We start from the raw sequence: 12531 nt of genomic DNA, 5'->3' as shown, positions 1-12531 counted from the left end.
AAAAAAAAAAAAAAAAAAAAAAAAAAAAAAAAAAAACCTCAAAATGTGCTTTCTAGTATTTCCCCAACCTCCTCCATGTGTCACCTTAACTCACATGTTCTGTCCTCAAAGGAGATGGGATGTGTGGCCTCCTTCTCTGTTGAGGGACCATTGAGTAGTTTCCAATTTGTATCTATTACACATGATGCTGCTATGGACACTCTTGTACATGTCTTATGATGTTCATACATATGCATTTTTGTTCGATATATACCCAGGAGTGAAGTTGCTGGACATCAGATATCCATATGTTTAAGTTTAGTAGATTCTGCCAGGCCACTTTCCAAAGTGTTTTGACCAATTTATATTCCCACTGGGGGTGTACAAGAGTTCTAGTGCTTCACATGCTCACCAACACTCAGGTGTCTATCTTTATAGTTTCGGCCATTCTCATGACAGGTGTAGCACTGAAAGGGACCTTAGCCAGAAAAACAACCATCTTTGGGGTAACTAAGACCAAGCAGAACATATCAGTCAGCCCTTAACTTGGGGACTGATAATCATCAATTCCTTGACGTTAGCAGAAGAACTGAGAGACACCCGGAGATGAAATCACCCCTCTTATGTTGGTTTACTTCAGAGGTTGTGCACCTACAATTAAGGACTAAAACTAAGTTTCTTATTTTTCTTACTTCTCTAATCAGCTGCAAATAAGAGGAGATATGTGAGAGAGGCAAGACAACCTAGCTGGTTGCAAACTCCCCCTCTTACTTAAAGGAAAACTGCATCCATGTTAATTAGAAGTCCAAGTCAGGTATTTTTATGATGTTTGAGTAAGGTTATTATCCTTGAGCTCTCTCTAGGAGATAAGGACTCCAACCTCAAGAAAACATCAAGGACTTGAAGCTGACCACAGACTCTGTGACACTGAAGTTCCCAATCCATTGGGGACCCTGACATTTGACTCAGACCATCTGTTGCTCCCAGACTCCCCCGACCCTTTGTTTTCAGAACAAAGAACCTTACCTCATCTCCCTGCCTCTTCCCCTTTATAAACCCCAGAACAGGCCTCAGAAGGTGGGATGACTTTAGCCTGGTCATCCCTCAGATGCTGGTAATCTGAATAAACTTTGTAATCCTTGCACCAACTTCTGGACTTTTGAGTCGTTTGTTTAATGTGAGAGGGCAAGCCGAGCCTGCTGTGGTGGTAATAGTGGTATCTCGCTGTGGCTTAAATCGGCCCTTCCACACTGATTTATGATGTCAAGCTCCTTTTCCTGTGTTTATTTGGCACTTGGATATATGTTTTTGTAAATTATCTATCCAATTATTTTGCCTATATTTCTAGTAGGTTGTCTGTCTTGTTCCTATTAACTTGCAGAAGTTCTTATATTTTAGTCCTTTGTCAACTGTATGTATTGAAAATATCATCACCCCATGGCTTGCCTATTCACTCTCTTAATAGTGTCTTTTAATGAACGGTTCTTCTAAAACAATAACCTGACAGTCTTAAAGCTTCATATTCAGAACCTTCAGCCCCATGCTACTCCAACCTCATCCAACCTAGATTCCCTCCTGAATTGATGGCCCTGTGGACCATGCTCAGGATTCCCCTTCTCCATCTCATTGCAGTGTACACACACATCTATCTCTGAGGACAGGGGCATGCCTCCGAGAACTGGAGGTCACTCGGGGGTGAGAGGTAAATGATCTTAAAAATTTCCAGTCAAGCAATTCCAGCAGTCTCTGGATCTTCCTAATGCAGATTTCCCATAGCCATGTTCCATCCTGGTTCCCTGGCATGAGCTTTTTGAAATCACGAGTGCCAGAAAGTGCTTATTAGTGACTTATTTGAGATCTCCATGATTCATGTTCTGGAAAATTCATTCATGTCATACTATTTCAACCAAAAAGGAACCACCAATTTGAGCTTCAAAAGTTTCTTCTCCACTTCCTCTTTTCAAACTATCAAGCTATAACACCACCCGGGTCAGAGGGGTCAGCTGAGGCCTGGATGCTCTGCCTCCAGCTTCACCTCTGCCTGCAGTCTAACCTTTATTTCCCTCCTCTGCGCCAGGACAGGCCCCCTGCTGCTCTGGAGGGTTGTGCTGCTTTTCATAAGTCATCAAGCATGGGCATCTCCTCCTGTGACCCTAAACACTGTAAGTCACTCCTGAGACACAAAGACCCTGATCTTACCCTTCCCAATTCAAGTGAGTTTGTGGCTGGAGCTTGAGACAAGTGCTCACCCAAGGAAGGGCATGCTTGGGAGAGGTGCGCACGGGGTGTGGGGGACTCCTCGAGGCTTCCTATCCCATCTTCCTGGGCTTTAGGCAGGGCAGTCCTTCCATGTGTCAGAGATAAATTAGGGAGGCAGAAAATCACATTCTGTGGCCCCTTTGCTTCCCCATGACATTTTTACACTGTGAAAGCAGGTTAAAATATCCATCAGAGCTGTCTCAAAAGGAAAATAAGTTATAGAAGGAAAGGAGGCTGCTGGGGGCACCGGAGAGAGACCATTTCAAACTGACCATTCCTCTTCTGCCTACATCCTATTTCTGCTAGGGGGTGGGGGAGTTAAAGGTCTGACTGGTTTTAGGGGATGACTTAAGAATCACACCCATTCTCTCTGAGCCCCACCTCTCACTTCTCGCCACTTCTCCTCATGCCAGTCACTCGCGCAGGTGACTGAAGGAGCCAGCCAAAGGGTAGAGGATTGGGGGGGACAGTCGCTGGGCTTCCCAAATTCAGCTCCGTCTCAGCCAGTGTCACCCTGCTACACCTAAAGGAAACAATTTGTACATAAATCTTATTTCCCTTTACAGGTTCTGAGTCCTACGTTTTGTTTTAAACTTAGTCTCAATAGTTTGTTTGTGGTTTGTTTTCACTGAACAAGAAAAGCAAAACTGTTCCTAAATATATGATCTCTTCCTGGACAGAGTTTGTGGAAATTTGGCCCCATGAGGAAAATGGCTGTTCCACTTAGCGTTTCTCCTTCCCCAACATCACTGTGCTACTCCGTGTATTCTGTGAATGGCCGCTTGGACAAGTGAGAAGGTCTAACAATCACACTAATGCAGGGAAGGGATGGGCTAGTGCCTGGATATACTCCAGATGAAAGGTTCCCACAGGCATACTGCACTACCTTGTCAAAGGAACAGCCCTTGAACTTGTCTACATGAAGTCCAAGAGCATCTCAGCTTAGGACCCAGGATCTGGATGGCAGACAGCAATGGAAGAGGGCGGAGGCAGTCATCGACCGGCTGAACAGAGAACCAGGAGATCCGCTCTTGCTCAGGGACCCCAGATAAACAACCTAAGACACAGACCCCAGGGCTGGGTGTGCAGGAACAGTTATCATAAGTGCACAGCTGTTATTTCCTCTCAGATGTGGACAGAGAGACAGAGAAAACCAAAAAAAAAACATCAAATGCCTACTTTACATCTCATCTAATCTTCAGAACATTATAGACAGGTATTTTTATCCCTATTAAACAACTGAGGAAACTGAGGTTCAAAAGGATTAAGAAATTTGCCTGGAATTACCCTGCTAACAAGAGCAAAGCAGAGATGAAAATCCAAGTCCATCTGATGTCAAATCCCACACTTTCGCCATCACACCACACCAACCCTAGTCTGGCTGGAATCAGATTCTAACCAGGCAAAACTGGAAAATAATAGTTTTTTTAAAATGCCTAGCAGGGTGTGGTCACAATAATTGGTGGCTATTACTGTTATTGGCTTTCAGGGATCGAGAAGGCTAGGAGCCCTGACGTTGAACATGCTGGTACATGGCTGAACACTAAATATGTATTTAAAGTTTGGGAGATGAACCTTAATTTTCTTCTGCACCAAACATTAGCCAATTTTCCTCCCATCACTGGAACCTGCCCACCACATACACAGTGTCCATGGCAGGTGTCACAGGGCCTCCACAGTCCTCCCAGCAGCGTGGCAGCCCAGCCTGGCAAAGCAGCACATTCCATCACGGTAGAGCCCAAATGCAGAGATAATTCATCATATTGCACTGAAATCTGCCTCCCTGAACCCTCTAATTTCCATGAACTAGTCTCACTTCTGCCCTACAAAGTACCTTAGAATAAGTCCCTCCATTCTTCTGAGCTTAGCTCACCAAGTGCTTGAAGACCACTCGTGTTCCTACTCTGTTGTATCTTTCCCAGATGAGTATCTCCCCACCCTTCAGCAACTCTAATTGAAAATGGTTTCCTGACCCTGTTCCTCATCCTGATCTGCCTTGTCTTGCTGTGCTTCATCAGTGTGCCCAAAGCTGGACTTTCTCCTCTCTCCATAGTGGCCTGACCAGTGCAGAGGTCAGGGGTGCAGCCTCCATTGTTCAGAACTCTGTTATGCAACTTAGTTTGACAACAGCCCTTGGCCACCTCACCACACTGTCACCTCATCTTCAGCCTATAGCTCACTGAGGTCTCCAGGCCCTCTTTGCAGGCACTGCTGTGAGCAGGTATCGTCCACTCTGTATGTATCCAGTGGCTACCGTCTTGATTACAGAAAGCGCTTCTGCAATCACAACTCTAAGGTCTTGCAGTACCACGGTCAGCGAGTCATCAGGACTTGGAGACATGAGCTCATTTGAAGTGGCTGTATGCACTCTGGATGCCTTCTCTCTTGTAGGCTATGGTACCCTCAATCCTGTTTGTTCAGCACTTTGTAGCTGCAAAATTGTTTTCTGGTGACGTGGGGGAGGAGCTGGGAGACACAACCAGAGTAAGGTCTCAGTCACCCCCGGGTCAGCCTTCTTTCTGCTTCCAGTTAATGTAGTAACCACTTTTTCAGGCAGTGGGTCAATATAATCTTCACAACTACCCTGGAAGGAAAAAAATTACTACTATCATTCCTATTATAAAATACAACAAAATGTGGAATTGGAGGCTCCTGGAGTTTAGACAACTCATCCAAGTTCACACAGAAAGAGGTAGACATATGAGTCCAGTCCAGGTCATCTGAATCCGAATCCTGCATGCTTTCCACTACACCGGGCTCATAGATGGGGAAGGAGAGGAGATGGAGGGATGGAGGAATGATAAGAAAGAGATTCTTATATACACACTCAAGAACCTATGACTCAGATGACCCTGAGCTGAGTAGAGAATTAAGCTGAAAGGCTCTATCTGTGTCCAAAGTAGTGTGGACAGCAAGGACAACAGCCTGTGACTGAACATGCCAAACATCTGCTCTGAGTTGAAATCCTACCCCTCCGAAGCCATTCCTGCATTTCTCAGTGTCCCACACAGCACCTAGGACGTGTCAGCAATGAAGGACACAGTGATGAGGATTGGCTGGACTGACTTCACTCAGCCCTATAACCATTCACTGCTTCACCCCTTGCCCCAAAGTCCAGAATACTCTCCACTGCTTCATATCTGACTATGCCCCTTAATTTAGGGTCCTCTATCCCTTGGGCTATTCAAACCTGCCTAGCTATATGTGTCATCATTTTGTGGCTTGGCCTTTCTTTCCAGGCCACATATTCTCCTCAAACGTTCATTCATTTTAAAGCATTAATGCACTGCATACAAATTGCAGGCATGGCGTGTGATGCATCAGGCTTGTTTGTAGTTCTCTCATTCATCCATGCTGCCTGACCAAGTCCCACATCCTTTAATGACTACTCTTCCAGGGAGCCTTGCCTCCTCAGTCTGGCCACTTTCATATTCTATTCCCCAGAGCGTGGTGGACAGATTGGACCACGGGAATCAGGTCCTGCCCTTGCTATGTGGGCTCTCCTGTAGGTGTGGGAGGTGGGACCCTCAGGTATATTAGTGCAAGAGTCTAATCCCCACCCCACACAACTGGACACAAAGGAAAGCATTCATGCATTTACTTAACAAATGCTTATTGAACAAAGACTATGTTCCAGGCACTGATCCTGTGCATAGAAAATATGGCAATGAGTAATATAGACAGAGTCCCTTCTCCCATGCAGCTTACATTCTAGACAGAGGGAGACAGATAATAATATATAAGCAATTTAATGAATAAGATAAAATCAAATAGTGTTAAGTGCTCTGATGATAACACAATAAGGCATTGTGATAGTGATTGAGAAAACTCTTCTGATTCGGGTCCCAGGGAAGACTTCTCTGAGGAGGCAACATTTGAACTGAGATAGGGCAGAGGATTCCAGGGAAAGGGTCCACCATAGAAGTTACTGGTTGAATGGCTGAATGATTGGATGGTTGGATGGTTGGGTGGTCGGGTGGTTGGATGGTTGTGTGGTTGGATGACTGGATGTTTGGGTGACTGGGTGGTTGGGTGTTTGGTGGTTGGATATTTGGATGGTTGGGTGGTTGGATGGTTGGGTGGTCGGGTGGTTGGATGGTTGTGTGGTTGGATGACTGGATGTTTGGGTGACTGGGTGGTTGGGTGTTTGGTGGTTGGATATTTGGATGGTTGGGTGGTTGGATGTTTGGATGGTTGGGTGGCTGGGTTGTTGGGTGACTGGTTAGTTGAATGAATGTAAGCACACATTGCTGAAGTTACAGTTCTCCCTGTCAGAAAGTTTTTTCTGCTTCTTAACTTAATTATATCACCTTGTTCTCTTGCAGTTTCCTGTGTTGGGAAAACAAGTAAGTCTTGCCCATGTCTCTTCTGACTCCAAGAATTGTCTCTGGGCCAGAACTTAATGGATGGGGACAGAGCAGAGCCATTGGGTCCTCCAGAAACATCTGCAGAGCCTAACTAGCCATCTCCTTCAGTCTTGGCCAATGCCCAGGAAAAGAAATCTGGAACTCCACTAGACTAAGATTGAGGGTGGTCCTAGGGTGACTCAAGCTTCAGCAAAGTGGTTTTGGGCCTCTATTCTATTCCCTTAGAAGTGCCTCTGTCTTCTCCTATCATTGTGGCTCTGGAGCTCCTGTATTCTCCACTCAATAAGGCTTGGACTCCCTCCCTTTTATTTTGGGAGAAGCAGGCACCTTTGTCTGTTGGTCAGTCCTCTTTTCTTCCTCGGCTACCCATGCCCTCCAGCTTGTCCTGTCCCACTGACCTCCATGGAACTTTCTGCCCTGTGAGCCTCTTGACCTCCAAGGACACATCCTGTGAAGCCAGGGGAAGGAATTCAAACCACTACGTAGTGCTGCTTGAAAGAGCAGTTGTGGCAGCAAGGCCAATCGTTCAGTAACCCTGTGAGTATCATTACTTCCAGGGTGAGGGGAGGAGGTCCTAAGGATCCAGAAAGATCCAGGCAAAGGCAGGATGTACTGGGGGGCTTGCCTTATGGATCCCTGACTGATTACTTGTCATTCCCCTCTGGCCATCAGTCCTGGCTCCTAAGACTGTCTGGGACTGAGGATATGAGCCGATCTAGGGGATTGGGAACTGAGTCAGGAGCAATGAGGCAAGATGATGGATGGAATGAACCCAATTTAAGCCAAGCTTGGCAAGGTGGTGGGGGGTGGAGGAAGTGCAGTGTGAAGGGAGACGAGGAGGGCGGGAGGGAGGAAGGCACGGGGTGGGGGTGGGAGGTGGAAAGGGGGGAATAGAGAGGAAAAAGGAGCAAAAAGAAAGAGAAGAAAGAAAGACATAAAAGGAAGGAGAGCGAAGAAACTAGGGTCCTTCCCTGTCCCGGTCTGGCACGAGGGAGTGGCGACAGTGACAGCTGCGAAGGTGCTGCCCAGGAGCCTCCATCCCCAGCCAGAGGCCTTAGCCTTGGGACAGAAGGAGAAAAGTGGACTGACAGGACCTGCAGCTCCAGGACTGTGTCTCACAGTCTGGCTGTGCCTCCAAACCTGGCCAAACCCCGTGTTTGGAGGAGATGCCCTGGCTCTGGGGTGCCAGGGAAGGAAGCACGCAGCACTGTCCCAGGTGAAGTTCCACAAAGATGGAGAACTCCTTTGTTTCTCTAAGGACAACCAGCCTCTGTCCATGGAGACCACAATGGTGAAAAGCAGTGACCCCAGAGGTTGGCCTCTAGGATCCTCTTCTCCTACAAAGAGGGTCACACCCTGCAGGACGGAGGCCACCACCCAACACAGCACAACTGCCTCCCTACCCAGCCCCAGACAAGACAGTGGGGGAGCGAGTGAAAGATCCTAAGACGAAGATCCCTTTCACAGGAGAACAAAAGAGCATCTCTCTTCGTGTGGAGGTTCTGCACCACCACCACTGTAACTCCCACTGCCAACCCTGGAGCAGGTGGGCTCTGTTTTACTAAGGAGCCTGACTCTCATGCAAACGGGACTCCTGGTGGGGGTCCTGATGTCTCAGAATCTCAGAGGCACAAAATATTCTCTAAAACATCACTCAGAATGCCACTTTTAGGCCAAGTTCCATAGCCACACAAGGAAAACAGCCAGATCTACAGCCTTATTGTCCATACCCAGCCCTGGAAGACGTAACCATGTCCAGACAGCATATCCATTCTTCACCAACAACAGCAAAAGATATACCACCACCAAAGACATTCAACAGACTAACTGTCTGAAGGCAATTTTCAGAACATTTTGACCAACGATAGTGTCACTGGAACAGGATGTGGTCGTGCAAGGGGTCCACTTCAAAGCAGCCATTGTGACCTTCACCTAGATGTACAAGTTCTGGTGTTTGTTTTAAAGTGTTCATTTTACCACCTGTTGTCACACGTCCCATAAAACAAAGTTCCATCAAATTAGCAGAACTCTTCACTGAATGAAGACTCAGAAACACAGTCCTGACAAATGAGTATTTGGGAATGTTTAATAGTCAGGGGCCTGTCTGAGTCTCCATAAATGCCCTCTTGGTTTTACAGGCGAATCCATTTCTACAGATCCTACCCAGTGATTCTGATGCTTTCTTGCTGTGAGAGCTAATGAGTATATCTTGAGCACTAGGCATGAACCGGGTGTTCTAAAATCCAGATGGGACACAATTCCTATCCCAGGAGTTAATTTTGAAGCTTTAGAAACACCTGCTATCACAGAGGCAGCGCGCTGGAGGAGAAAAGGCATACAAACCTGGATTAAGATTCTGTCCCCACCACTTACTGTGACATTAGGGGAGTCATCTCTCCCAGCCTCAGTCACCTCATCTATAAAATGGAGATAATAATTTCAACCTTTGTGAGATGGTTGCAAAGAATATCAGACACCAAAGAATTAGGAATGGAGGCTTCTTTGAGATCCAATTATGTGCTGGTCACTGGGTTAGGTGCTTTACTAGAAAGGATACATTTTATCGGAATTGCCCAGCCTCGTATCTGGCACACAGTGTGTGGTCAAAGTTATTAGTTTTTCCTCTATCTGAAAAGCAGCTTGACTGGTGAGCCTGGGCCCTTTCCATGCAAGGGTGTGACTAATCGTTTCTGACCCTACTTTCTCCCAGTTTGTGATTCCCATGGAGCCATCCTACCCTTGGTGTTTTTCAAAGGAAATATCCCATAAAAATTAACCATGTCCAGACCTGTGAATTAACCGTCATAAACAAACCAGCATCAGACCTCCAGCAGCCTCCGCTGTCATTCTTCCTCATAGCCTCTCTGTCCCCGCTGACCCATCTGATCTCTCGGGGGTGCTCAGTGAATTGTGCCTTTTTATTTCCTAGGGCCCCTTCCATCCCAGAATCTGCCCCCAGCTCCAGATGGAGGAGGTGCTATGGAGCTGGTGGTGGGTGAGGGAGGCAGGTCGGGAGGGCAGGGAGGGTTCAGACCAAGAGTTGGCAAACTATAGCCCATGGGCCAAACTTGGCCCACTGCCTATTTTTATAAATAAAGTTTTGTTGTAACACAGCCACACTTATTCGATTATCTATTCTGTGTAGCTACTTTCACACTACAGAATTGAACAGTTGCAACAGAGACTATATGGGCCAGAAAGCCTAAAATATTTATCTTTTTTATAGGAAAATTTTGCCAACCTCTGGTTTAAACAGTGTCAGGGCTAGGGAAGTTGCAAGAATCTCCTGAGGTGGACAGGCACCTCCTGCCAAGATGGATGTTCCTGCATTGATGACCAACCCCCACTGCCAGTTATCACCATGACACCCTGATTGGCTTCCCTCCCTAAGTGTCTTCATGGCTCAAGTTGGGAGAGTCACGGTGATAACTGGCAGTGGGGGGTGGGTCTATTTAAGCCTCATTTCTTATTCTAGTGCATCACCAAAAAGAAAGATAAAGATGTTATCTCCTCTGCAGCATGTACAGCCTCAAAGAGGAGTGAAGGTAAGTGACCTTAGGCCAAGCTTTGCCAAGGAGAAGTTCTGGACCTAGGATGAGATTATCAGTACAAACTATCATTACTATTTTATTATCACCACCACCACTACTACAGTCACCAACACCACCTTCCTCACCACCACCAGCTGTCCATTCACTACCACCATGACTGTCACCACCCCTTCCCCACCATCATCCACACCACCATGCCTGCCACCATGCCCACCACCACCTGCTCCTTCACTACCACCATCACTACACCAGCACTGTGACCTCCACAATCACCAATCTCAACATCCTCTTCACCACCACTGGTACCGTGATAACTGCAGGGAGTTTTTGCCCTGTTCAGCACTGTGGAAGGACAAAGGAGAGAGAAAAAAGAATGATGCCATTTGCCTTTGCTGCAGAGTCTGAATCTAAACAGGACAGTCCCAGCTGTAAGACAGAGTCACAAAGATCATGAGCTCCAACCACAGCTGTCCAGAGTCAGGACGGCAGACATGAGGGAAGGCTAGTCCTCCAACAGAGAAAAAGGCAACGTGGCATCGTGGGAAGTGTGGGTTTCTGAGTCAGTCTAAACTGAGCTTAAAACCCGACTCTAGGTACTTACTCACTGTGTGACTTGGCAAGTCATGCGAACGCTCTGAACCTCATCTATAAAGTGGATATAATGCCTACTTTGTGAGACTACTATAAGTTGTTAGGAATGGAACCTAGATTCTAGAAACAAACCTCAAAAATTGTCAAGCACATAATACATGCCCAAAACGGGGGGTTTTGTTGTTCCTGTTGCTTTTTAATGTCTCACTTGCTCTATTCCGATTCCCGGTCTGTACCAATGGGTTTGAATCAGCCAGCGGTTTGTGCCCCTTCCCATAAAGGGCACTAGGGAAGAGAACAGCCAAGGGGACCCCTGACTCAGGGGTGGCTCCCCCAGGACCTAGCCAGTTACTGCCCAAAGCATTGCCAGGGCACATGGAAAAGCACACATGGATGCAGTTGCTTCCTGAGAAGAGTCACAAAAAGAACTTAAACGTAAGAAAGAGAAAAATAAGCCAACCTCACAATGGTATGGTTTTCATTGGTAAAATAAGGAAATGGGAATGTTTTAATCCTAACAGGGCAACAAAGGTGAAGGCATGATTTGGGGGTGAGGAGGGGAGGTGGCAATCTGCTTCCAACACATGCTGCTCTAAGCAGCCTTTCCTGGTGTGTGGTTGAGGGGATTTGGAACCTGAAGTAATGAGAGGCCATTATGTTCCAAGATGCATAGGAAAGAGGATACTGGATCTTCTGTCAGGGTAGAGTGCTTCACGGTTCCTATTTACCCACTGCTCCACCTCTTATGGAACTGACTGTGGAGAGTTGTCAACCTCTCTGAGCATTGGTTTTCTCATCCCAATATAGGAAGGAATCAATAATCCCTACATTGTCAGATCGATGTGAGACTACAGATAATAAATGTAATCCTCATACCTAAAAGATTGCTTGGTATTTAGTAGGGGTCTAATGTAGTAGTTAATTTAAAAGCATCTTTTACACTTTGGTCTCTCTTTGTTCTCACTATAATCCTTGTGAGGTAGTCATTATTTTTAATTTTTTTATTGAAACTTAATTGATCACACATATTTGTGGGGTACAGAGTTGACTATCACTACTTGTGTACAATATGTGATGGTCAAATCAGAATCATTAGCCTATTCATCACTACAATACATAATCGTTCTTCATATCCATTAACCAATTTGTGAGGTAGTTATTATTACCACCACACTTTTTTGCTGAGGAAGCTGAGATTCAGAGGCTCAGTGACTGGCCTAAGTCACACAGGTGGTGTGTGCTCCAACTAGGTCTAGAATCCAGGCTTCACGATTACTAATTCCATCTGCTTCCAGATTGAGGGTAAGTAAAGGGATCTCCCTGGGCTGGGTCCATGCTCTCCAGAGGAAGACAGAGGCAAGAAGGAGGTTGGGAGGATTGTGCTAGTGAGCATGGATGCCCTGCCCTGAGGGCTTCTCTGTCCCCCACAGCCAAGCCTGCTGAGTTCACTCTGGAGAAAAGTGAGTTGGGATCCCTGCTCTTTTCTCATGCTCTGTCTTACATCTGCTTCCTCATCCTGACCCAATTCTCCCACAGGAGATTTCTACCATCTATGCTGAGGTGAGATGCTCACAGCTTGGAGAGGTTTCAGCCAAGGAGCAGGGCCCACTAAGATCCCCTTCGTGACTATGAAGTTTTCTACTAGTGATGGTGTCCCCTCTCACACAACAATACACTCCCATCCCTGGTTTCCAGTGCTCCCCTGAAGACCAGTGGGCTCCCAGCCCCTTCTGTTTCTAAGTGCAGAAATGAGGGGGGGCCCTGAGCCCTCGTCCTGGTCAGGA

The 12531-nt window shown here is 46.6% G+C and overlaps 1 protein-coding gene across 1 annotated transcript in view; it reads left to right on the top strand.

The window, feature by feature from the left end:
* LOC103587966 (Fc receptor-like protein 6) overlaps window positions 1-12531 on the top strand; it is a 19375-nt gene that overhangs the window by 1325 nt on the left and 5519 nt on the right. The window contains exons 2-7 of the mRNA XM_008569540.1: window positions 6564-6584; window positions 7727-7918; window positions 8853-8889; window positions 11054-11071; window positions 12043-12049; window positions 12284-12307. Coding sequence (XP_008567762.1) covers window positions 6564-6584; window positions 7727-7918; window positions 8853-8889; window positions 11054-11071; window positions 12043-12049; window positions 12284-12307 — 299 coding nt within the window. The remainder of the gene's footprint in view (window positions 1-6563; window positions 6585-7726; window positions 7919-8852; window positions 8890-11053; window positions 11072-12042; window positions 12050-12283; window positions 12308-12531) is intronic.

The sequence above is a fragment of the Galeopterus variegatus genome, unplaced genomic scaffold (genome assembly GCF_000696425.1).
Source record: "Galeopterus variegatus unplaced genomic scaffold, G_variegatus-3.0.2 Scaffold506, whole genome shotgun sequence".
Classification (NCBI taxonomy): Eukaryota; Metazoa; Chordata; class Mammalia; order Dermoptera; family Cynocephalidae; genus Galeopterus; species Galeopterus variegatus.
Note: the sequence above shows the minus strand (reverse complement) of the source record. Positions and strands in the feature narration are given on the sequence as shown.